We start from the raw sequence: 26,740 nt of genomic DNA on the forward strand, positions 1-26,740 counted from the left end.
GCCATATACTGCACTCTTGCTGTTGCAGAAAATGAGATCCAAACAGTTATCTAATCGAGTATTGTTAGTACTAGTTGGTCGAGTCCCAGACTAATGACGGTGTTATAAATACTAGAGTGGATAGGTTTGGTGCTACATTCATTTAAGGTCCAGTTAATGTGTGGTAAGTTGAGGTCTCCAAGGATGATGATGGGGTGTAGGCAGTGGGTAGCCCATGTTAGTAGTGCTGATAATTTGCTTGCATGTGTGATGTCATAGTCAGGAGCTCTGTAGCAGAGTAAGAAGCGAACTGTGGTATTTAGGGATAGATCACAAACAATGGTTTCAGGGAGCAACAGATCCTGCGCAACTTTGATGTTTTTTAGATTTAGAGGGTTTTTTGTAGAATATAGCTACTCTGTCTCCTCTGTGGGATTCACAGTCATAACGAGAGACAAGATAGTTCATTGTTGTAATAATGGAGTCTGGTAGGATGCATTGAGCCATGTTTCACAGAAAAAGGTAATGTCAAAGATGGAGGAGTCGAGAAGAAAGAGGAATTCTGACATCTTATTAACTATACCGTGTTTCCCCGAAAGTAAGACAGTGTCTTACTTTCTTTTTATCCCCAAAAGCCCCACTATGTCTTACTTTCGGGGTATGTCTTATATTGGAAAAAAATTGAAAGGGTCACGTTCCCGAAGGCGGCATCTCCCCAGAGTCCAGAAGGGCAGCCGCGGGACAGGAGCCTCGTGAGCCCTTTTCCAAGTTCAACCTCAGGGCTCCAGGGCAGCCTCCTCAAGGGCGACAGCCGCCCTCGTTCTCCTCCTCTCCCTCCTCCTCCATCACCGCCGCCAAGCCGCGCTGCTCACCCAGAGCGAGGGGAGGAGGATCTGAAGAGAGCGCCAATGGGAAGGAAGCGCCCCGGATGGGTGGGGACTTTCCTACCTCTGGCCGGGCGGCTTCCCTTGCAGGGCCATTTCTGAGGAGCCCGCCGGTTCATAATGGTGGCAACCCACGGCCGCCAAGGCAGGGCCCTCGCCCACCTTGACTGCCGCGGAGAGGCTGCGCCGTGACCCCTCGACGACGCCTCTTTCCTCCCTGCGGCTAACTCGGCTCCGCCGGCAAGTTTCACTGGCTCTCGAGGAGGTGAAAGCGAAGGCAGGAGCAGGTCGCTCGCTGCAGCAAGCCCCGCCGTCTCCGGCCGACAGCTCCCTCTAACGAGCCGAAGCTTAGCAGTCTGGCTTCGTCCCTCCGTCAGCCAAACTCCCCGGCAGGCTGGGCCTCAGCAGGCCGCCTCCCTCACAGCTCCCCTCCCCGGTCCCGGAACAAGGCAGCAAAAGCGTGCCCTTCTTCCCGCTTAAAAAAGGAAGGCAGCTAGATGAGAGGGAGGTGGCAATACCCCCGTGTTTCCCCGAAAGTAAGACATATGTCTTACTTTCGGGGTACGGCTTATATTAGCCGACACCCCCCTGAAACCCCCGATATGTCTTACAATCGGGGGTGTCTTACTATCGGGGAAACAGGGTACTGTACTTCTGCCATTTAATAATTTGCATTTGAGATTGGATTTGTGTTTGCAGTAGGCTTTGGATTGGTTACAGGTAGTAAGGAGTGCGCTTTCCTAGTCTTTGTTCATAGTGTTAGGGATGGCATTTATCAGAAAGATATTTTAAAACCTCAGAGATTAAAGAACTATGCAAGAAAAATGGTACTTAACCTTGTTTGCACCTTGTTTTTGCCTCTGGAGAACACCTAAAGTGACCTGCTTATTTCTGAAAATTAGTTTACAGTAATAGTTTAAAAATAGAAACACTTAGCTTGAGGGTTCTTATATTTCTACATGGTCAACTTAGGCATTCTAACAGAATAAAAATTCTTTGTAACCATGCCCAAGAAAAAGACAAAAAGCAAGGTGATATACAGATACTATCCTCAGGGATTAGAAGAGATTATCTTCATCAACTTCCCTTCTAATAAACAGATCTTTGTTCTTGGTCTGGCTACCATTTTGGTAAACATGCAAAAATTTCATTTCCTTGGTAACAAAATTCTGACATGCTGTCAAAATATCCATTGTGCCATTTGCCTAGCTCAAATGCCCCTCAGCATTTGATTTTTTTTTTCTCCATTCATTCCATAATGGTATGTGGGAATGATTTTAGGAGTCAGGAGGAAATACCATAGACTAGATTGATCTGATAAACCAAATTTAAGTCTGAAGGCATATGGTAAAATAAAAGATCTCCGAAGGAGCCCTCCCTAGTTTTTAAGAGCAAAAGTGATGGCAGAAAAGATTGCAAGATTCTGTTAATGTAACCTTACGAAAAATATAGGATTAATATTCATTGTCATGCCCATTATCTCAAAGGCCTCATATTGTCTAATAATTGAAGAATCTGCTGTTTGAGAAGGAGCTTTGGATTGGGGCCATAACATGTGTTAGTAGAAGGTATTCCAGCCATATGGCATGACAAAGACCATCTGGAAGAATGATCTCATTCCACTTCCATGAGAACTTAAAACTGTTTAGCCTTCTAAAAATTCCTTAATTTACAAAGTTCACAAAACAATCATTCTTTTTTTAAAAAAAAATCTTCTGAAGAAGCTTACAGGCAGTCACCATATTTATACAATACATGTACACAAGACATACATTCATACATGGAAAGACACATCTTGATGAGAAAAAGCAGAAATAAGCTTATTATAGCTGTCAAAACTCACAAGAGAAAGCATGCAGGCATTTTTGCCAGAATGTCACTTTCTCAAAGATTTATTAAACAAAAGAGTTACAGGTACAAACCAGATATAATCTGAAATATTTACAAAAGCCACAGTTTCCGGATGGGCTTTTTTGAAGCTCTTCTGATCATTTCAAAGAACGTGATTACAAATTGAAGTGGTAAAATTATAGTGAGAAATGATCCCCTACAGCTGTGTTTCTCAGCCGTAGCCATTTGAAGTTGTATGGACTTCAATTTCCAGAATTCCCCCAATCAGCATGGCAGACTGGAGAATTCTGGGAGTTGAAGGCCACACATTTTCAAGCGAAACATTGTTAAACACTGCCCTGCAGTATATAATAACAATAACAACAACAACGATGACGACAATAATAATAATAATAATAATAATAATAATAATAATAATAATAATAATAATAATAATAGAGGCAAGATACCACTTGTATATAGAGAAAAAATACCAGCTCTAAGTTAACTACTGTCACATAAATATCAGATCTCATAAAAATGAAGATGGTTCTTTAATATTTTTCAACAACTTTTTCTTACCGGGTTGTCTTCAATATCATTGAATCCACAAGCAATGTAAACATCTGGAAACATCTCTGACCATCCTCTATTTGTACAGTTTTTGCTGATACTTCCTAAGGAAATGAACAAAGAGGAGAACTCCAATATATTTTATGAACATCAGATATTCCCATTGGAGTGGGTTCTAAAAAAAATTACTACCTATTCTGTGGGCGTGGTATATTTTGTGGGTGTGGTTCAATGGCCATGTAACTGAGTGGGTGTGGCCAACTTGACATCACCCACACCCATGCTCACTCACATGACCCCCACAAAGCTACGCCCACAGGAAAGGTAGGAAAATTTCCCCTCCTTTAGCGGCCCTTCCCCGCCCCATCCTCTTCCCCATCTGTCACCCTCAAATTGCACTCCACTGTGAGACTGGTGGAGACTGACAGCTCTGGGTCGTCTCTCAGCCATTGCATGCCTGGAAAAATCTTGTAAAGTAAAGAAAACACTTAGAATAAGTTTTTCTTTATTTTTCAAGATTTTTCCCAGCACACAACAGCTGAGAGATGACCTGGAACTGCCAATCTCGTTTCTCCTATTCAAAACACAGCAAAATCCCTTTCCCCAAGGGATTCTTTTACAGCCATTTTTAAAGACTCTCTGCAAATCGCCCCATAAATTGGCTGTGATTCCAGAGCACCAAAGACATCTCGGGAATCAGGTGACCTGGTGCGATCCTGCCAAAACTGTGGAGTTTTGCTGTATTTTGAGTAAGAAAAATGAGATGCAGCTCCAAGTCGTCTCTCTGGGAAAAACCTTGCAAAGTAAAGAAAAACTTCTTTGATTGCCTGTAGCAATCAAAAAATAGTCCAAGAAAACATTGTATAGATTGAGGAATAGTGTAAAGAAGACCATTGGTATTGCTTTTAATGCCAGCATAGGCAATGTAAGGTGAGTTTCTAAAGATGAGCTTATGAATCAGCTAACAAGACATAAGAAAAGGTACTTCCAGAAATATACAAATGCATCTCTGGATTAGGGCCAATAGTAAACCCCTCTACTGTATTATTTAAACAAGCATATTATTAGTTATAACCTGTCTTCTTGAAAGTATGGGATTCGTGCGGTCCAATTGCTGTCTGACATTCAAATAGGTCTGGAATTTTGGAAATGATAATTGACAACAAAGAAGGAAAGGGCTTATTTGTACATCAGAAATGGCAAATATGAGCTCAACATGTTGGGCAGTGAGTAGAAGAGAGTCACAAAAATTAGGTTATGAGCAGAAGCAAAATCCAAGATGGCCACGCCCACAGAGACACTGACAGAACTGGCCCCATGACATCATCACCAAATACTAACTGTTCTACAAGAACTGGTCAGAACCGGTAGGAACCCACCTCTGATCCCCATCCCCAATAAATCAACAAAACACCTAGTCTTAACATTATAAAAGATCTTCTTTTATTAAATTATTTAATAGCACTTATCAATAGCATTTAGACTTATATATAGCTTTCTCTAAGCAGTTTACAGAGTCAACATATTGCTCCCAACAATCTGGGTCCATCATAATCTTTTCTAACCTTATGGATTCCAGATAAATTGAGACTACATCTCTAAGAACTCCTAACTAGCATGGACAAATAGCACAGCTCAGATTAATGCTAAGTGATAATGTGTTGTATTTCCAAGTGTTTTTCCTATTGGAATAATATTTTTGGAAAACTGATCTGCTTTGTATTCAAATACATCATACAAAGTTTAATATCTCATTTATTATCCTAAAAGTGTATAAGGTTTCCGATATATTTGAGTGTCATCTAGAGCAGGGCTCCCCAACCACCGGTCCGCGGACCAGTACCGGTCCACAGGGCATGTTGCACCGGTCCGTGGAGTCAGCAGCTGCCAGTCCTCCTGCCGCCGCCCCCTCCCTCCAGTGCTTCATCTCCCGCTGGGAAAGAGGCCTCGGGAGGCAGGTTCTGCCAGCCACAGGGCGATGGACGGGACAGAGGGGCGGGAAGGACCGGGAGACTCAAGCCTCTTTTGGCTTCTGCCGTGGCACGCCTTTGTGTTTTTGGCTGGGGGGGAGAGGCAGGAGGGCCGGCCTGACCCCCTCCCTCCAGCGCTTCACCTGCCGCCGGGCAAGAGGGTTTAGGAGGCAGGTTCTGCCGGCCACAGGGCGATGGCGGGAAAGAGGGGCGGGAAGGACCAGCACCCCCATGCTTAATCCCGCCCCCAACCACACCCCTTTCCGCCCCCACCGGGCCATAGAAAAATTGCCTTGTTGAAACTGGTCCCTGGTGGAAAAAATGTTGGGGACCACTGATCTAGAGCCTTTACAGAAATTCCCAGTGAATTGTTATTCTAATTTGAGATACAGAATTAAGAAATATTTGAGGCTATGAACAATACTTAATTCAACAAAATTCTAAACAAAATTAAATTAAATCTCTATTCAATCTGTTACTATTTATTTTAATGCAGCTATTTATTTTATATTAAACAGCTAAAATCTGGTCTTTGGTCCAAGTAAATTACAGTTACTCTGTTCAGAAAAATATATAAAAAGCAGTAAATATATAAATTAGTGATACTTATTTGGGTGGTTTAAAGTTTCTCCCGCATAATTAACTTATCATGAGATTCAGCAAAAAAAGTCACTTATCAAAAAGCCAAGGTAGGTAATCAAAGCTTCAATCCATAACTCAGCAGATAAAATAAGGTCAAAATTCCAGAAATCTGTCCAAATGTCTAAGTTGGATGTGAGACAGCTGGCTACAGGAGAAGATACTGATACTAGGAATAAGCCATTTTTGGGGGGAAATGGAAAGCTTTATATAAAAATGTTTCTTTGCACTCAACAGAACTGTATGAATATAACTCAGTTTTGATATAAGTTGATTTGGAAGCAAAAATGATTCCCAAATAGTTTCCAGAAGGCCTTTCTTTGCAATCTCACATTCTTTGACTCTCAGCCCTTTGATACTATATTACTTATTGTACCCATGCAAAGTCTTCCTTGCTTGTCATGATAAGGTCTCATTTATTGCACACACTGATTTTAATTCCCTCTTCGTTTTCTGAGGATGTGTCTGTCATTGAGGATACGACAACTGTTCAAGGAAACTCGGTCACCAGAAAAATTTGTTTAACATTTAAAGATCATTTGGCAGTCATATGTAGCTTTAGATTACAACTAATCTCAGACTACAAATGTGCTGGATGGGAAAATAATTTAAATTAAATTGTCTCCATAAAAGCCTCTCATTACTCAACACCATTATTTAAAATGATTTTGAATGACCTGTGACGGATTACTAGCCAGAGATGAATGCATGTCTGACACACAAAAATGGTAAAAATGCATTTTTAAAAAGACTCGTCCAAACATGGAAGAAGGACTAAAGTTGAGGAAGAGACTTTTGGACAATCCTATCTGTCAGCCTAATCTACTTGTCTCCTCCAGCAATCAGAGTTTTTCCTGATGATTTAACAAATTGCAATCCAATGGTCCCACTGAAGGGCCGCATTTATCTTTCCCTACTGGATCGGTCCCGGAGGCCAGTGTGGGTGTGAAAATTTGGCAATTTTCATGCATGCGCAGAAGCAAAGAAAGGCTGAAAATTGCCGAAATCTCACATGTGCAAGCATCCTGGACCGCTCTGAGTCTCCGGAGAGGGGCGGCATACAAATCTAATTAATAATAATAATAATAATAATAATAATAATAATAATAATAATAATAATATTATTATTATTCTCATGCATGATTTCAGCTATTTCCGCGGATTTCTTTGCTTCTGCACATGCACGGAAGCAAATTCTTGCATGGTGGTGTACAGAGACACGCGTGCACAGGTGGGAACATGCAGATGCACACGCTTCACCATTTCCCCTACTGGATCAGCGATCCCATGTGTACCAGGGACAACCCAATACTGAATGGTCCTCAACAAAGATGTATTGGTAATCTATGGCCACCTCAAACCCTGATCCATCTTTCCGCTTGCGTGTTACTCTTCATGCTTGTACATGGAGGGCAAACTTTATCGTCTGGACCCATATGGGAGCAGGGGTTTATCGGTGCCTCCCTTTTCAATTTAGGGTAGTGTTTCTCAACCTTGGCAACTTTCAGATATATGGATGTCAACTCCCAGAGTCCCCTATGTTGGCAAATATATCATCCATTCCTACATTAAAGAAATGGTGGGATGGTAGGAAGAAAAAGGAAGCACAGGTCTGATCCCAGAATAAGGGGCATGTTAGAGGGCCTCCTTGTAATTTTTTTAAAGCATGCAAGAAAATGAATTTGACTTTCAAATACTCCGCTAGTCTTCTCCTGTTTCCCATCTTCATAATAAAAAGCTTATCATAAACCAACAGATGATTAAAGAATTCTCTTTCATTAAACTTCAAGGCCATAAAATACTTTCCATTGTCCATAACTTTGTCCAAGTCTACTTTCTTGATATAGTCAGTATCTGAAGTTGCAACAATAGAGGTTCACGCCACTTGCTGAGATGGTGGTTGCATCTACAGATGTCTTAAGAGGCACCTGTCAGATACATTTTCCTTTCAATCTGTGTGCCACTTAGTGAAATAGCCATTCTTTCCAACATTAAAACACACAGAAACCAAAGATACATGTCAGTCTAAATTACAGAAAGATATTTTAAATACCTTGCTTGGTGAAATATTGGCTGAAGATTTTCGGACAAGGGACTGTTACAGTTTCTCCAATTTCTGCAGAACGCCAGCATGTAATGTTATCCCAGGCGCCAACACATCCTGGAAAAATAAGTAGAAAACATTCAACTTGTTGAGCAAATTATCAATAACTCTCCAATATGAAAAGTGGTGCAGCCAGTTGCATAGTGTCCAAAATACAATGACATGATTGAGCCAGGGTGTATGTATATATCTGCAGAGGCAATTATAACTTTGAGAACAGGTTGTAAATAGTTATAATCCATCCTAACTCCATCCTGATTGTAAGTCAAGGGATACCTAGACTTGGAGACTGAAATTCTACATAAGACAGAAAGAATGGCATCAACAATAATGTAGGGATGGATCACTGTGTCAGCTGGTGTTATGTAATAGAGTGTAAATAACACATGAAATATGTTATGTGGTAGACCATAAATAATATTAAAATAGAAATTTATGAGTAATGTATCAAGAGTTATACTCTATTAAACTTTCAATGAAATAGGAAGGGTCCCACTGGCATTGTATTTAACATTCATGTAAATGAATATAAATGAGTCCTCAGAGAGGAGTGGCATACAAATCAAATTAAATAAATAATTGAAAAATAGAAAATAAATTATATATATATATATATATATATATATATATATATATATATATATACACACACACACACACATACATACATATATACACACACACACACACATACAGTAGTACTTCGTGATACGAACCCCTCGTCTTACGAACTTTTTGAGATATGAACCCAGGGTTCAGAAATTTTTTCCCTCTTCTTACGAACATTTTTCGCCTTACGAACCCACCGCCGTGAATGCCGAACCCGGAGGTTTGGCAAAAGTTCAGATTCGGGTTTGGGAGGCTGCCGAGAAACGCCACCGCCCGCCTGTCACCTTCCAAAACAGCCGGGGGGCTTCTCGGCATTCTCCTGAATGCCGAACCCAGAATTCGGCAAAAATTTGGGTTCGGCGTTCGGGTTCGGGAGAGCGCCGAGAAGCACCGCCGCCCAGCTGTCACCTTGCCAGAAGAGCCGTGGAGCTGTCGGCCAGTCGGGAGGCTCAAACAGAGGTGGGGAATCCCAATAGGGAATTCCATGGGCGGAGCTTTGACGTCACGAAGCTGTCCTTCCTGGAATCCACGTTTCGGCCGGGCAGAAAGGACGTCTTCGTGACGTCAAAGCTCCCCCATGGAATTCCCTATTGGGATTCCCCACCTCCGTTTGAGCCTACCGACCGGCCGACAGCTCCACGGCTCTTCTGGCAAGGTGACAGTCGGGCGGTGGCGCTTCTCGGCGGCCTCCCGAACCCAAACGCAGAACCCAAACCCGGCTGTTTCGGAAGGTGACGACAGCCAGGCAGCAGTGCTTCTCGGCACTCTCCCGAACCCGAATCTGAACCTTTGTTGAACCTCCGGGTTCGGCATTCAGGAGAATGCCCAGAAGCGCCCGGCTGTTTCAAAAGGTGACAGCCAGCGCCGCCACCCAGCAGAGCGCCATTTTTTGCGATTATTTTTTTTTACGTGCATGCATTAATCAGTTTTACATTGTTTCCTATGGGAAACATTGTTTTGTCTTACAAACTTTTCACCTTACAAACCTCCTCCCGGAACCAATTAAGTTCATAAGACGAGGTATCACTGTATACATATATGAAGGTCTTGGTATATTCGGGGTTTTCCCGTGTAGCATTTAGAGATTTCTGGTGACGTTTTGACGAGGTCCCATTTGTCATCTTCAGGCTGGTGCTTCTGTCCTTGTTCTAGTTTAGTTTTGACAGAACTAAATTAATTTCTAAAACAGAACACTCCAACAAAAGAATAATCATGGAAGCCATTGAGATAGAAAAACATCCCCACAATATGAACAAGCGAGATGATACCTCCCGCCTACCAGACATCTGGAAACCAACCCTCATTAACAAACATATCCCAGCCATACAAACTGAAACCAGACTCAGAACAACACAGGACACTACCACCAATCGCCTCCACCAGACCCAAACCTACACTCACCCTACAGACCAAGTACAACCACCACCCAGAAGCCAAACTACAGCAGGGCTCCCAACTGTTGCAGCCCCCTGTGACTTGCACACAAAGCACACCGACAAACACCATAAACACATGACCAGACCACAAACTCACAGCCAAAGAAAAATTGTTACATCCCAGACACACATTACAAAACAGCTAAGTAGCCAGCAAGCTCCAACTACTCAGGATATCACCCCCAATCCACAAATATCAACTAATCAGCATACATCAATTACATCAACGACCCTAGGTGTTACCTCACTGACTCACCAGGAAGTTTCAACACAGCTTGCAGCTGTTGAGCCATCAAACCACACCCACCTACCAGTATTTATAGAGGGAAGGCAGCTCAGGTCTTGCTGTGTTCGCCCTAGAACAAGGACAGAATCACTAGCCTGAAGATGATGAGTGGGACCTCGTCGAAACGTTGCCAGAAATCTCTAAATCCTACATGGGAAGAAACCCGAATATGCCAAGACGTTCATATATATATACAGTGATACCTCAAACAAATATATATATATATATAATTTCTTTATTTATAGCAAAAACATGTGATATATATATATTCATGGAGCAGTACAATTTGTCCAAGTAACAGGAAGTAAAAGGAAAATGCCTTCTTAATATTTTTGTTAGAACTGCATCAAATGCTAACTTCAGGTCAATGTTAGAGAAAGATACACTCACCAGAGATTGAATAATAGAACCAATAATGATACCTAGTCGGGTAATGAAATGTGTGCAAGAAACAACCAAACTCAAGGAGCACCAACAACCGACAGTTCTGCTTTCAGCTGCAAATATAATCTTTTATTAATATCATATATGGCTTTCATACAGCTCATCCCAGCTTTGATTATGTATGTTACATAGTTGAGTACTGAAAAAATTGCAATAAAGCAACCAAGATCAGAGAACTCAGGGACCCTATAGAGCAGTGATGCCGAACCTATGACACGGGTGCCACAGGTGGCACACGGAGCCATAACTGCTGGCACACTAGCCATTGCCCTAGCTCAGCTCCAACGTACATGTGTGTGCTGTCCAGTTGATTTTTGACTCACAAGGAGGCTCTGGGAATGCATTTTTGGTTTTTAGAGAGCCTCCGGGGGGGCGGGGACCGCATTTTTATGTCTCCCAGACTCCAGGGAAGCCTTTGGAGCCTGGGGGGGGCGAAATAAGAGCCTACTGGGCCCACTAGAAGTTGGGAAACAGGCCATTTATGGCCTCCAGGGGTTGGGGGAACCTGTTTTCATCCTCTCCAGGCATTGAATTATGGGTGTGGGCACTGGTGCGTGTGCAATAGCGCACACGCATGCTTTTTTCAGCACCCAAGGAAAAAAAGGTTTACCATCACTGCTATAGACATTAGATGTCTAGATCTAAATCTGAATTTGAATCAGACAAGATAAATCTGTTTCTTTACTATTTCACAGAGGCAGGCACAGGATAGATCAAAGCAATATTTCCCAATATGAGTGACTCCAAGTGACATGGACTTCAATCCTCTGAATTATTAACATTGGCACCATGGTGGCTGAGAAGTTATGGGAGTTGAAGTTTTCACATCTGGAAGTTGCCAGGTTAGGAAATACTTAGACCAAAGATGAAATAAAAAGAGATATTCAGTTTTGGCAAGCAAAAGATAAATGGCCATGCCTAAAGGCAAGATAATAAATCTTATTTGCAACCTATTATAATTTATATTACAATAGAAAAAAATAAAACAGAATAACTTTGTCATTTGCCAAAAATCAATTTTATGCATGACTATGTAGTAAGAAACGCTAAGATGTTGGTCAGAATTATTATTATTTTCCAACTAGCATAGTAACACTACTATTCTTTATTAGATTTACCTAATTGTATAAAATGCTGATACTTGTGAGATTAATAGATGCCACTTTTTTAAAGCCCAACAAGTAGAATTATTTATTTAAGAAAGTAGAAACACTCTGTTAAACCAGCACAGAAAGAATTGTTTGAAATAAATGGATTGCATTTCAAAGGAAGGAAAACTATTATGAGAACTAAACGATGGGTTGGAAACCATCATTTATTACAAATTTCTAAAAATAGTTACTACTAAACCATTCTGTGATGTGGACTCTTAATAATGAGAATGATTTGAATTTAATATCAATGAATGATTAGTTAAAATATATCTATACAGCTGCTCTCCTGTCAGACAAATGACTGCTCATATAATTTCAAAGTACAGTAATTTTCCAACCACCTATCTTTATATCAACGGGGAGCCAGCTTTTAATGACACCCATGTGCAAATCTTGTGCGTGAAGCTGCTTTCAAAATACTTCCAATCTTTATAAGGGCTGGTCATGCAAATGAAGAGGAATCCAGCTAAATAAAGCTTGATAGCAGATGTTTATCTCCCCAACAATATCTTCAGATTACAAGTCCACTCTTTTAATACATTGACTGGTGTAGTTTTAGTTTGATCTTTTAACTCCATGGATTTATAATGTTTGCTGTCTAAACGATAACTGATTCCTTTAATGGAAAGCACTTTATGGTGACCTATGATTTTCCTGTAAACCCTATGCTATTAACTCAGAACCTTTCTTAGTCATATATCTGGATTTTTAAAATTACGTAGCTATAATGATTTCCAACATTTCAGTCATAGATGAGATATGAAGGAGTAAAAGTTATAATTATGAAAATCATTTACCACTTCTATTGGTCATACTGGGGAAGAATAGTTTAGCATCTCTTAAAAGGTCCTCATCTTTAAAAGGTCAGATTCTTTTCTTTAAAATCTACATAATGTTCAACAACCTCTGGAGAAAACACTTCAAAATGTGAATAGATGAATTTTGGCTTCTTAGCCTACCACACACCAACACACATTTATGTATCCATTTGATTTGTATGGCCACTATCTCAAATTCATTACCCTGAGCTGCTAACAATATTAGAAAAAAACATAAAACCATAAAAAATAGAAGGACAAGACTTAAAGTTGAGTAAAAATAACCCTAGTAATAACGAATCTGGACAATCAATATGTGGGCTCAGAATAATTTCCTGACCCATACTCCCACACCTCATGTCTTCCAAGCGTTACAAAAAATTGGGGCCTGTTTAATCTCTGGGAGAATATTTGAAGTGAAGGGCACCATGACAAGGTCAGATGACACTCCTTAGCAGTGGCACCTGGACTATGCTTCTTTTGCAGATATAATGGGATAAAAAGGTAAAGGTTCCCCTCACACATATGCGCTAGTCATTCCTGAATCTAGGTGTGTGTGTGCTCATCTCCATTTCAAAGCGGAAGAAACGGCACTGTCTGAAGACATCTCTGTGGTCATGTGGCCGGCTAAAAATGTCAGCTGGCGGGACCCAGGGGAAGAGCCTTCTCTGTGGCGGCCCCGACCCTCTGGAACCAACTCCCCCGAGAGATTAGGACTGCCCCCACCCTCCTTGACTTTCGTAAACTTCTTAAAACCCACTTCTGCCGTCAGGCAGGGGAGAACTGAGACATCTCCCCTTGCCTATGCAGTTTTATGTATGGTATGCTTGTGTGTATGTTTTTTATATAATGGGGTTTTTAGGCTTTTAATGTAAAATTGTTATTGTTTAGACTTAATACAGTATTAGATTTGTTATTACATATTGTTTTAACTCTGTGTCTGCGGAGAGGGGCGGCATACAAATCTAATAAATAATAATAATAATAATAATAATGACTAAAGACTGAAGGAACACTGTTACCTTCCCATCAAAGGTGGTTCCTATTTTTCTACTTGCATTTTTACATGCTTTCAAACTGCAGAAGCTGGACAAGTAATGGGAGCTCACTCCATTACACAGCGCTAGGGTTCAAACCGGTTTTTTTTAAATTCGGGTGACACAAACTTCGTTGTGTTCGCCCAACACTAGTCATAAAGGAGAAAATCAATCCTAAATCACTTTTTTCAGTGCTGTCTTACAATTGAACAATCACTAAACAAATGGTTTTAAGCTGAGGATTACCTGTATTTCTTATGAACATTTAGATTGCAGTGTTCTCATGGGAATAAAATAATGGGACAAGAATGTTTATGATGCTTTGAGCTTCTAGAGGAAATGCAGTATAGATATACAATAGCAAACATACCATAAGCACACTGGAAAAAGGGAATCTAAAGTCTGCTATTTATTGATGACCTTTGACGGGCTTTTTTGGTGATGGGGTTCCTTGTATTAAGTTGCTTGCTTTACATTTTAATATAAACTGACAATTTGCATTTGCCCAAATAAAAGTGTGAACCATCACACAACTATTTTTTTGGTTTACTAATTTTTCAATGCCTCAGGGCAAAGGTGTCAAACTCAATTTCATTGACGGCTACATCACGATTATGTTTGACCTTGAGGGGTGGCATGTGAAAAGTCCCACAACAATTAGATAAAATATTGATTGGCCTGGATGAAAAATTAATAATAAAAATTTATAAATATTTATTAGAACTTGACAGAGCAGAGGACATCGTAAAGGGAGTTATAATAGCATAGGCAAAAAATATTGGACATAGTATTTAATCAGAAGGCAGGGGGGGAAATTTGGAATAGAAATCACAAATTAAACAAAGCAACAAAATATAAAGAGAATCAGTACAAAATGTTTTGTACTGATGGTATATGGCACCTGCAACATTAGCAAATATTTACCCAAATTCAGAACCAAATTGCTGGAAATGTGGTCAAATACAAGGTCATACATAGTGGTTATGCATGGAAACCAAAATATTGGATAAAAATTCATAGATGGATACAGGAAACAATAGATGGATACAGGACACAATATTTTTTCTAGGGATTGTTAAAGGGTAATAATATAATAAAGCAACCACATATATTATACTACATATTACAACTGCTGCAAAAATAGCATTTGCATAATGCTTGAGACAAAAGAATGTACCCTCCAAAAATTTAGTAATTAAAAATATTTGTGCTGAAATGGACAAATTAACAATTGAACTGAAAGGATGAAAGGATTTGGAATATTACACAATATGGAAGAAATGGTATGATTGGATTGAGAATAGAAGAATGGAAAAAGAAGCGATAAAATGCAAATAAAAGTAAAATGTATAACGGGAATGCACGGAATATATTTGGATTGATTTGTAATAATTTGTAAATGTAAATGAACACAGTTATGTAATAATTATGGATATTTGTTTAATGAGAAAAGCACAATAAAAAATTACTTTTTAAAAAGTGCGAACTGTCACACAATTATTTTTCTGGTTTACAATTTTTTCAATGCCTTAGGGCATTTCATTGACAGCCACATCAAGATTGTGTTTGATCTCAGGGGGGGCGGGGGAGCATGGCCAGCTCAATGTCACTCATGTTGGGGGTTCCTTTGGCGGCCTGTGTGCTCTGCCAGAGAAAACTCCTGACTCATTTCTGGCTGCAATGGCTTCCTGCAACCCTCTACCAGGGAAAACAGTCTGGGACGACCGCACACAGCCCTCCTAAGCTTAATTTTCACTGGCAGAGGCACCACAGACCAGGACAGCCTTGCAGGCTAGATCTAAGCACCCTGCAGGCTGGATCCGGTCTCCGGACCTTGGGTTTGACATCCCTGCCTTAATCCCTGTTCTAGACAACCTGCAAATACTGAATATGCAATTCAGAGCATATACAATTGCATCCAACATGTATGCATTAAGAAAATGTCTGCACTAAAATGCATATTGGTTTTGAATATTTTTTTAAAGAAAACCCTAGCCATTGATGTATAAATGGGATGCAATAAGCATTACCATGAAAAATTTACAAATGTTACAAAATTAATCCATCCTAACTTTTTAGAGCAAACTACTTTCTGCTGTTGTTTTAGTTTGAAATAAAATTATTCAGTTGGTATGAAGCAAACTCCTATGTAAATGGGTAAAAAACCTTCAGAATATTTTAACATACAGTATTGGCCTTGTTGCATTTGTGGACTGCCTGAAATATTTGCAGAATATTTACACACATTATAAGTGAGTTTTTCATAATTCTCAAAAGAGGTCATAAATGTCTGCAATCATAATTTTAAACATAGGTTTTACAGAGAACATAAAAACTAACACAAACGAACAAAGAATAAAAGAAGGAAGGAGAGAAGGGAAATCCAGAATGAAGAAATTAAAAGAAAAGAAAGCTCCCCGTTTCCTTTGCAGCAAATATAAGCAGTTACAAAATTACTTCTTATTCTATTATTATTATTTTTTTAAACTTTTCTATTATTCAGTGATTGTTGTTTTCTCCTAATAATTAAAACCAGAAATAATAAATGCATTTTTCCATTTCATGCAAACATTCTACAAGGATTACTGTCTATAATTTTCATTTAGAAAATTTAAATAGCTCCCGCATGCCTTGGGATTCCTATTATTTATTTAATAAACATAAAAGTATTTTCTTTGCCCTGCTGAGATGATGATTTCAGCCTGCTACTTTTGGATGCTATGTACCAGAAATGTTTCTAGCGTAATCATTGCTGAAATATCTGGGAAGTGTGTAATACACTGTGTCTATTACAGTGATTTTCAACCTTTTTTGAGCCGCGGCACATTTTTTACATTTACAAAACCCTGGGGCACATTGAACGGGGTGGGGTGGGGTGCTAAAAAAAGTTTGGACAAAAAATTCTCTCTCTCTCTCTCTTCCTCCCTTTCGCTATATTTCTCTCTCCCTCTTTCTCTCCCTTCCTCTTTCTTTCTCTCTCTCCATCCCTCTTTCTTTCTCTTCCTTCCTTCCTCTTTTTTGCTCTCTTTCTCCCTCCCTCTCCCTCCCTCCCTCCCTCTATGTCTTTCTCTCTCTCTCCTTCCCTCCCTCTCTTTCTCTCTCTCTCTTGCTTTCTTTCTCTCCTGCTCTCTCTCTTGCTTTCTTTCTCTTGTTCTCTTTCTCTCTCGCTCTCTTTCTCTCTCTTGGTTTCTTTCTCTTTCTTTCTCTCTCTCTTGCTTTCTTTCTCTCTCTGAGCTTCGCGGCACACCTGACCATGTCTCACGGCACACTAGTGTGCCATGGCACACTGGTTGAAAAACACTGGTCTATTATATGGAAAAAAGGAAAATCATTCATTCCTTCAATCTACAGATATTCTGACGAAAGAAAATTACATCCTTACATTATGTAGATTAACCTTGTTTTCATCTCAAAAGAAAAATTAGTAATTTTTTTTTCAAAAAAGGAACAGAAATTATAGAACAGTCCTCACTGCCAGCTGCTCTCTATCATCTCTGTGAGTATAATAAAAGGATCCAAGCATTTTTTCACTATTATAAATATTTAGCATTTGATAATTACAACATAAGAATCAGTGGATTCCAGCTTGGATCTTGAAGCTCAGTTTTTGGGTTCGGGAAGTTGAGTACGTTAAGTTCATGTTGTTTTCAATAAAGTCTTGTTGATTCATATTACCTTTCGTTTTTTAAAACTGAGCTCATGGGGGCAGGCAAGGGGCGGTGCCTACTAATTATGTTAATTTAAACTCAGTCTCTACCAATAGGACTAGAGAATTACCCATGTTGGACTCTCCTTCCAGTGCATCAAGAAGACCATTCAGGTAGGTACAACGGTTCTTTTGGGTCTTAGAGAAATCATGAGACCATCTCAGTGGTGAAATCCAATTTTTTTTACTACCAGTTCTGTAGGTGTGGCTTGGAGGGTGTGGTGTCGCTTGGTCTATTTTTTTTGGTGACCGTGGCAGGGAAGGATACTGCAAAATCCCCACTCCTGAATAAACATATTGCAAAATCTCCATTCCTGAAGAACATATTGCAAAATCTCCATTCCCACCCTACTCTGGGGTCAGCCAGAGGTGGTATTTGCTGGTTCTCCAACTACTCAAAATTTCTGCTACCGATTCTCCAGAACCTGTCAGAAACTACTGGATTTCACCCCTAGATCAACTTCTTCAGGATCAGTTTCCTATTTCCTAATGGTTCTGATTAGAGTTGTTAGAACTGACATTAAAATAGACTGGGATACTGTGGAAAAAGCCTAGTTGTAGACTACTGTTGAAGCAAAATACTGTAGCTTCTCCTCAAAACAACCAACCTCTATGGTACATACTGTGGTTCAAATCATCTATGTTTCTATACACAGCTTGAAAGTGGATAGGAATGCCCATATTTTCATAAGCTTCCATTCATTCACTCACTTCACCTCTAAGTTAGAGTCTCCAAGTCTTCTTTTTACACTCTTATAGCAAATTCCAACAGCAAAATGTCTCATCTCCCCCCCCCCATCCCAGTTAGTATCCACTGTGGTCCTATGGAATATACAATACACCAAAAGATATAGGAAATGCATTTAAGGTAGGCTTGAAATCAAAGGCTAGGAGTATCATTTTCCCAATACCTGGCAGTAATCTGATTTAATGCCTTGCTCTGTCCATTCTGCCATGCCAGAGAGGAGTCAGGCCACAAACAGTGGAATCCCAGTTGATTTTAGGCATGCAAAAATCCAAAAGAAATGATAATTCATTATTATTATTATTATTATTATTATTATTATTATTATTTATTAGATTTGTATGCCACCCCTCTCCAAAGACTCGGGGCGGCTCACAACAATAATAGAAACAATATAACAGTGAAATAAATCTAATATTAAAAATAAAAACTTATATAAAACCCCAGAAATTAAAACCATACAACACATACATACCAAAGATAAAATATAAAAGCCTGGGGGAAGATGTCTCAGTTCCCCCATACCTGGCGATATAGGTGGGTCTTGAGTAATTTGCGAAAGACAAGGAGGGTGGGGGCCATTCTAATCTCTGGGGGGAGGTGATTCCAGAGGGCTGGGGCCACCACAGAGAAGGCTCTTCCTCTGGGGCCCACCAAAAGACATTGTTTGGTCGACGGGACCCAGAGAAGGCCAACTCTGTGGGACCTTATCAGCCGCTGGGATTCGTGCAGTAGAAGGCAGTTCCGGAGGTATTCTGGTCCAATGCCATGTAGGGCTTTAAAGGTCATTACCAACACTTTGAATTGTGAATATAGTTCACAATTAGTTCACTTTTCTTAATAGTTCGGTAGTTAAACCCAGATAAGCAGAGGTTAACAGCAGACAAACAATCAAGCAGAAAACAATATCCTAATCAATAACTACCAAACAGAAGAACACACCCCATCAACACTGGCTGACTTACTGTTTTATATTAATAGGGGCAAGCCACACACACTATATATGATAATGTTACCTAGTCAGGTAATAAAATGTCTGCAAGCAAACAAGCAAACAAACAAGCAAACTCAGAAAGGACTCTACAATTCTATTTTTGAAGTTATTGTACATATATATGGACAAGTGCTTGAGTGTGTTTGAGTAAAAATCTAGAAAGATTTTTGTCTAGTTATGTTGATTGTGGAAAAAAAAGTATTGGCTCTAACAGATGTGTAACTCATACTAGCAGTAAAAACAAGGAAAATACATAACGTATTTTGCTCCATGGTTATGTCTTTACATTTGCCTTAAAAGCAAAGGGTAACAATCTATATTTTCTCTTTGCTTGGGGAAATACCTGAAAGATGTTGCTGAAGAATGTGGTTTTCTTCACATTCACTTTGTCAGGAACTGGTCAATGGACAACAGTCAGCAGCAACTCAGAAACAAGGAATTAGTACCAAAAAGCAATCAAGAATATATGGATCCAGAAACGTATGGTGTGCCAAATATTATTATGTATGTCAAATACTGCCAAGACAATAGAGCGTTCTTCCTATTCATGAAGTGACAAGCCAGAATGAGTGAAAGTATTACAGATCCGTAAGGGGGGATTCAAAGAAGGTTAAAATCAGGGAGGCCACAACATGAGGTAAAAGTCAGAGTTCTTGACACACTTGTGAAAGAATCTGAATTTTCCTAAACTCCCAATATAATCAAGACTCCAAATTTACTCTATCTGATTAAAAGGCATAACTTATTTCATTATTCTCCTTTGATATAATAATTATAATTATAAATAATAATTATTATTTATTAGATTTGTATGCCGCCCCTCTCCAAGGACTCGAAGCGGCTCACAACAATAATACAACATGTACAAATCTAATGTTAAAAAACAATTTAAAACCCATTATTATAAAAAAGAAAACAACCACACAATGTAACAAACCATACACAAAACCATAGTAGCTGGGGGTATATTAATTTCCCTGTGCCTGGCGACATAGGTGGGTCTTCAGGAGCTTTCGAAAGGCAAGGAGGGTGGGGGCAGTCCTAATCTCTGGGGGGAGTTGATTTCAGAGGGCTGGGGCCACCAAAGAGAAGACCCTTCCCCTGGGTCCCGTCAGATGGCATTGTTTAGTCGACGAGACCCGGAGAAGGCAACTCTGTGGGACCTAATCAGTCGCTGGGATTCATGCGGCAGAAGAGAGAGAGGTCTCTGGGCTTCAAGATTGTCATCCATCCAGATTCTCTGTATACAATTGTGTCCTAAAGCCAGTAACGGTTCACCGGAGGCTAAGCCTTTAGACTCTGAATTTGTTTTTCAACCCAATATTTAACTTTTATAAGGAATGCTGTCCATGGGGTCTCCATGGGTCAGACATGATTTTGCAACTAACAACAATAAATGAATATACTTTCTAAGTAGTTAATTAATGCTGTGGCCCATCTGTGTCCTGCGTAGCTGATCATAGATTCTGAGGATCGAAAGATGGGTGTAGGCTGATAGTGAGAAGGGCGTAGAGGATGTGGGGTCAGAGGCTGAAAGCCAACCAGGGCCTGTTGCACCTCCAGAGGTGTGCATGTGACTCAGGAGAAGAGGAAGAGGATCTTTTTGATGCTAGGGTGCACAGAAGCATCAAAAGACATGAATGGCTGAGCAAGTAGAGGTCTCTGTGATTTCTAGAACACTTGGCCACGCCTTTTGTGTATTTAAGGGCGAGTCGTGTGACAAGCGAGTGTGGAAGTCAACTTTCTAATGTGAACGATGGCTGATCGGATCTAGATTTTGGACTATTTGGTTCATTATGATGAATTACCAACTGATAAAAAGGAAATTCTTATCTCTGGACTTCTTGCCAACTCAAAGTGAGTCAGTGAAAATGAGAGCTGTGTGATTGAAGGAGAAAATGCTATTGGCTTCATATCTGTTCTCGGACTATAATTAGCTGGCACAGAAAAGACATTCCTTGTGTTGTTGCTGCATTTTAAACCTCTCTGCTTTATAAAATATCAGAATTATATGCTTAAATTTTGTAAAATCCATGTGTGTAGACCTACCCTGTTTTCCCGATAGTAAGACACCCCCGATTGTAAGACGTATCAGGGGTTTCAGGGGGGTCGGCTAATATAAGCCGTACCCCGAAAGTAAGACATATGTCTTACTTTCGGGGAAACATGGGGGTATTGCCGCCTCCCTCTCATCTAGCTGCGCGCCGCCTCCTGCCCACGTCCGCACCGTCCCCCTCTCCATACGTCACCGCGCCATCCCCTGCACTTGTCACTGCCGCCTCCTGCTTAAAATACGGTAATGCACACAGTATTAATCATACATCAGTAAAACATACACACTGGCATACTGGGGTATCATCTGCTGTTTTGTGGTGGATACAATACTGTTCAGGTTGTTAATAAATGTTAATTTTATGGTTAAAACAAAAAATTCGACAATTTTTTTCCAATATAAGACATACCCCGAAAGTAAGACATAGTGGGGCTTTTGGGGATAAAAAGAAAGTAAGACACTGTCTTACTTTCGGGGAAACACGGTATTTCTTGGAGAGTTCATCACTGGGACAGGACCTTTGCATGGTTTCTATCTTAAATCTTAACATAATATCTGCCTTTCATGACAAAATGCACCACCTGCACTACATACACTAATATCCTCATCCAAAATGTTAAGTATCAGAGGGTATCAAATATGCAACAGCTCCAATAAAAAAAAACATAGCAAGTGAAATTATATCTAGATTACCCAGACTCTTACCCAGGTCTAGTGGTTAAGGCAACAGGCTGGAAAGAAACAGACTATGCTTTTAAATCCTGCTTTAGCCCTGAAAGACAGTTGGGTGACCTTGGGTCTCTCCCTCTCCCACTCCCTCCCCCCCTCCCGGCCCCACTTTCTCCACCCCAGCCCACATCTCACCATAGCAATAGCACTTAGACCTATGTACCACTTCACAGAAGTTAAGAGTCAGCATATCACCCCAAACAATCTGGGTCCTCCTTTTACCCATCTCGGAAGGATGAAAGGCTGAATCAACCTTGAGCTCCGCTGTAGCTCAAGGTTGTTGTGGGGAAAATTGGTGGAGGAAATTGGGTTGGCTGAATCTGCTGCCTTGAGTAATTTGCAAATATAATAAAGGTGGGATGCAAATTTTAAAAATATGACACTAAACTTCATATGCTTCTTACTGTAATGTCTAATGACATAGTGTATATAGGTATCAGATCATAGTTAACATAGTTAACAAAAATCAGAAGAGAAGGATTTAGGGGTAGTGATTTCTGACAGTCTCAAAATGGGTGAGCAGTGTGGTCGGGCAGTAGGAAAAGCAATAGGATGCTTGGCTGCATAGCTAGAGGTATAACAAGCAGGAAGAGGGAAAAGGGGGGGACATGATCGAAACATTTAAATATGTTAAAGGGTTAAATAAGGTTCAGGAGGGAAGTGTTTTTAATAGGAAAGTGAACACAAGAACAAGGGGACACAATCTGAAGTTAGTTGGGGGAAAGATCAAAAGTAATGTGAGAAAATATTATTTTACTGAAAGAGTAATAGATCCTTGGAACAAACTTCCAGCAGACGTGGTTGGTAAATCCACAGTAACTGAATTTAAACATGCCTGGGATAAACATATATCCATTGTAAGATAAAATACAGGAAATAGTATAAGGGCAGACTAGATGGACCTTGAGGTCTTTTTTTGCCGTCAGTCTTCTATGTTTCTATGTTTCTATTGCAAAAGATAAGGTCTGTGTGCAGACTCCCAGAAAGTAGCAAAGAAGTTGTAAAAGGAAGTAAAATACTCTATATGTATCCATTTAACTACACTTTACTTTACTTACACTTCGAGTATACTACTTGACCCAATGATTTGGGGAGAGAAAAAAACAGGTCATAATGATCTGTGAAATATGAAATAAGAAGGAAATAAATCAGGATTGGAGAAAAATAAAAGGTAATGATTGAGATTCTATTTCAGCTATACAAAATGAATAGCTCTTTTGCCTTTACATGTACTTAACTCAGATAAACTTAATAAGCAGTTAAACTGTAATTCAGAAAATGCTTCATGGATTTGATGGTATGAATATAGCATTGGTTTTAATATGATAGGGTTTTAGTTATTTCTTTTAATATTAGATTTGTGCCACTATAATATTGTTTTTATCATTGTTGTGAGCCGCCCCGAGTCTTCGGAGAGGGGCGGCATACAAATCTAATAAATTATTATTATTATTATTATTAAATTATTATGCTCTGCTAAACTAATCTTGTAATCTTTTAACAACATTTGTGTTTCAATAAAGAGAAAGATACATTTTTCTTTAGAGAATGAGTTAAGGATAAATGTGGTATATTTAAGATCTCAAAAGAAATATTTTTTAGGAATTTTTCTCAGGTATGGAAAGAATTCTGTGTCAGATAGAATGATAGCTTCACATATGAGTTAATCCAAAAGAAAGTTGTCCTTTGAAAGAACCAAATCTGTTTATCTTTATATATGAACATTGGAAAGAATTAAGATTTAAAGGAGAAGTTTTCATAAGATTACCACATCAGGGCTGCAATGACTAGATAACCAGTAGATGGCAACAAAGTTAAAGAACATTCTGAAAATAATACCATCTGGTGATCATGTATAGCTTTGGAAGGTAAGATACTATAATCCTAATATTAATTGTAGTTTATTGTTGGAAACTACACCAGGGAGAGGAAAGCTGAGGAATTAAAGAAAAACTATATACAGTACCCCCCAAAAGGTTTGCTTTTTTTAAAAAAGTATTTAATACAAAAAGAGAGAGACAGAGAAAATACAACAATTTTTATGGTTACACATCCATTTGCTTTCAGCACACTAACACCCAAATTTGTACATCATCTTTTGTTCTCTGAACTTCCCACCCACTGTACTCCCCTAACAAATTTGCTGTTTAGATATGCTCTGTGACCCAGAGTTGACATTAGATTCACAGGTGGAGACTGGAGAAAGATGCTCATTTGCACACATACAGTAATAAACCCCCTGTGATCCTTCCTTTATTAGTCAGATCTAGCAACAATTATACATGCCTTGCATATAACCCATCTCAACTATTGCAAGGTGCTTTATATTCCAGAAATTGCAAGTAATGCAAAACGCAGTAGACAAATTGTATAAGTGGTACAAGGTATTAAATACAAATGACTGCATTGAAAGCTCTGCATTGGCTGTTTATCAACACTTAAAATGCTACATCGGACCTTTAAAACATCCTTCTTGCTAAGAACCTGCCTTGTTATTAACTAACAGCAACAATTTTTGAAGGTTGTCTTTTCCATTCAAAGTTCAGCTATCTGGAAAAAGGGCTAAGGAGAGTGATGGCCAACCTTTTTTTCCTTAGGTGCCGAAAGAGCATGCACATGCGCTATCGCACATCCACAAATGCCCACACCCATAATTCAATGCCCGAGGATGGTGAAAACAACTTCCCCAACCCCCGGAAGTCTTCTGGAGGCTAGAAATGGACTGTTTCCGAACTTCTGATGGTCCCGGAAGGCTCGTGTTTTACCCTGCCCAGGCTTCAAAGGCCTCCCTGCAGCCAGGGGAAGTTAAAAATGCCCTCCGCCATTCCCCCCCGGAGACTCTCTGGAAGCCAAAATCGCCCTTCCAGAGCCTATGTACGAACCAAAAATCAGCTGGCCTGTATACACATGCATGTTGGAGCTGAGCTAGGGTGGTGGCTGGCGTGCCAGAAGATATGACTCTGAGTGCCACCTGTGCAACCAAGCCATAGGCTCACCATTTGTATTTGTATTGTATTTATTAGATTTGTATGCCGCCCCTCTCTGAAGACTCGTGGCGGCTAACAACAATATAAAAGGCAACACTTCTAAGCCCCTTAGTCTCAGATCATTACCCAATTGCTCAGAGAGGAATACCATGTCAGGTGCATGCCCCCCCTCATGAGTCGGACCCTGTACTACTTGAGTCAGGTCCATGGCTGTCATGGTGGCCATGAACCCCTGTGCTAGTCCAGATGTTTCACCGAGCAACGGCAGGTTAAAGTCCCCCAAGACAATAAGTCTGGGGAACCCCACTGCCACCCCGGGCTGTTGACACGCAGCTGGGAGGCAGGTACGTGAGTAACAAGCCCACCTGAACCCCTACGTCCAACTTCAGCAGGAGGGACTCGCAACCCGCAATTTCTGGAGCAACGAGTCTACGCAGGCAAAGGCTCTCCCTGGCTAAAATAGCCACTCCTCCCCCCCTTCCCTGGGGTCGAGGCTGATGCCATATCTGAAACCCGGCTGGGAAAATTTCAGAGAGAGGAACTCCTCCCTCCGGGCCCAGCCAGGTTTCAGTCACACATGCCAGGATGAGGAGAGCTTTATTTACCACTGACCTGGCATTGAGTAGCATCAGCCTGAGCCCAGGGCCAGAATTACACTCATCACCAGTGCCCAGGGTTGAGCTCATGGAGCCAGAACAAGGGATCGTTATTAAGCAGCGATCCCTTATTCCCCTGGAACAGCTAGCTCCATGGCTCCTGTAATATCTGCCTCTCCCCAGCAACACCGGAATATTCCAACCCTCTGCCAACCCAGAGATCAGTGCCCCCTCCCCTCCCGCCTCTCCAGTGTCAGGTAGGCTAATTAAATCATTCATACCATTTCCATTCGCTTCATCCATACCAAAATCCCACCCAGCCCACCCATAGCAATCACATCCAACCCAATTATCCATCAAATTTAACCCTCCTCCAATTTATTCTAAAATTTACTCTAAAATTGATATTAATTAATAATCAATATTAAAATATATAAATTAATTATTAAAAAAATAAAATTAGAAATATTTTTAAAATTTTAAGGATACAGGAGATAGTCCAGTTCATTAATCTATCAGTCAAGTAGCACCGAAGTTCTAAAAAGGTCAAGTTCAGTGGGAAATGTCTGAGTCCTGGGTTTACTAGTTCTATTTCCCAGGCTCTTTTGTGCCAACCGTTGCCACCGGCTGGCCCTCCTGCTCTTTGATTATATTCTGATTTTAGAAAGGCTAATCAATAAACGGTGACTTTTTAAATTGGTTCTTTTCTCAACTCAAAAAAAGGTAATGTGTTTGCACCTGCATTTAAGTCAATGGTCCCCACAGAAATGTGATTCATACATGGGTGAACTAAAGCAATATTTGTATGCTCTATATATAGATCACAGAGGTATAGTAGATTACAATATTATTTTCCTAGCCTTTGTATCATTCTCTGGAAAATCTCACAATGCAATTTTTAAAAAGAACTAAGAGCATCTCAGCCAGCTAAAAATACATTTGGTATTCAGTTATAACTCTCCTTTCTTCTTATTTCCTTGAGTTCAGATTGGATTGCAATTTAATAGACAAATAAATTAATTTAATAGATAAATAAACAGACCAGAATTTTTTTTTGTTTCCTATTAAGTACAGTGGTACCTCTACTTATGAAATTAATCAGTTCCGTGACCAGGTTCTTAAGTAGAAACATTCGTAAGTAGAAGCAATTTTTCCCATAGGAATCAA

At 40.0% G+C, this 26,740-nt stretch overlaps 1 protein-coding gene across 1 annotated transcript in view; it reads right to left on the reverse strand.

Moving 5' to 3' along the window:
- The window catches only part of VIPR2 (vasoactive intestinal peptide receptor 2), an 83,430-nt gene that overhangs the window by 42,561 nt on the left and 14,129 nt on the right, over window positions 1-26,740 (reverse strand). Inside the window, exons 3-4 of the mRNA XM_070726272.1 lie at window positions 7,929-8,036; window positions 3,276-3,370 (exon numbers count right to left, since the gene is read on the reverse strand). Coding sequence (XP_070582373.1) covers window positions 3,276-3,370; window positions 7,929-8,036 — 203 coding nt within the window. The remainder of the gene's footprint in view (window positions 1-3,275; window positions 3,371-7,928; window positions 8,037-26,740) is intronic.

The sequence above is a fragment of the Erythrolamprus reginae genome, chromosome Z, assembly GCF_031021105.1.
Source record: "Erythrolamprus reginae isolate rEryReg1 chromosome Z, rEryReg1.hap1, whole genome shotgun sequence".
In the NCBI taxonomy this organism is placed as follows: domain Eukaryota; kingdom Metazoa; phylum Chordata; class Lepidosauria; order Squamata; family Dipsadidae; genus Erythrolamprus; species Erythrolamprus reginae.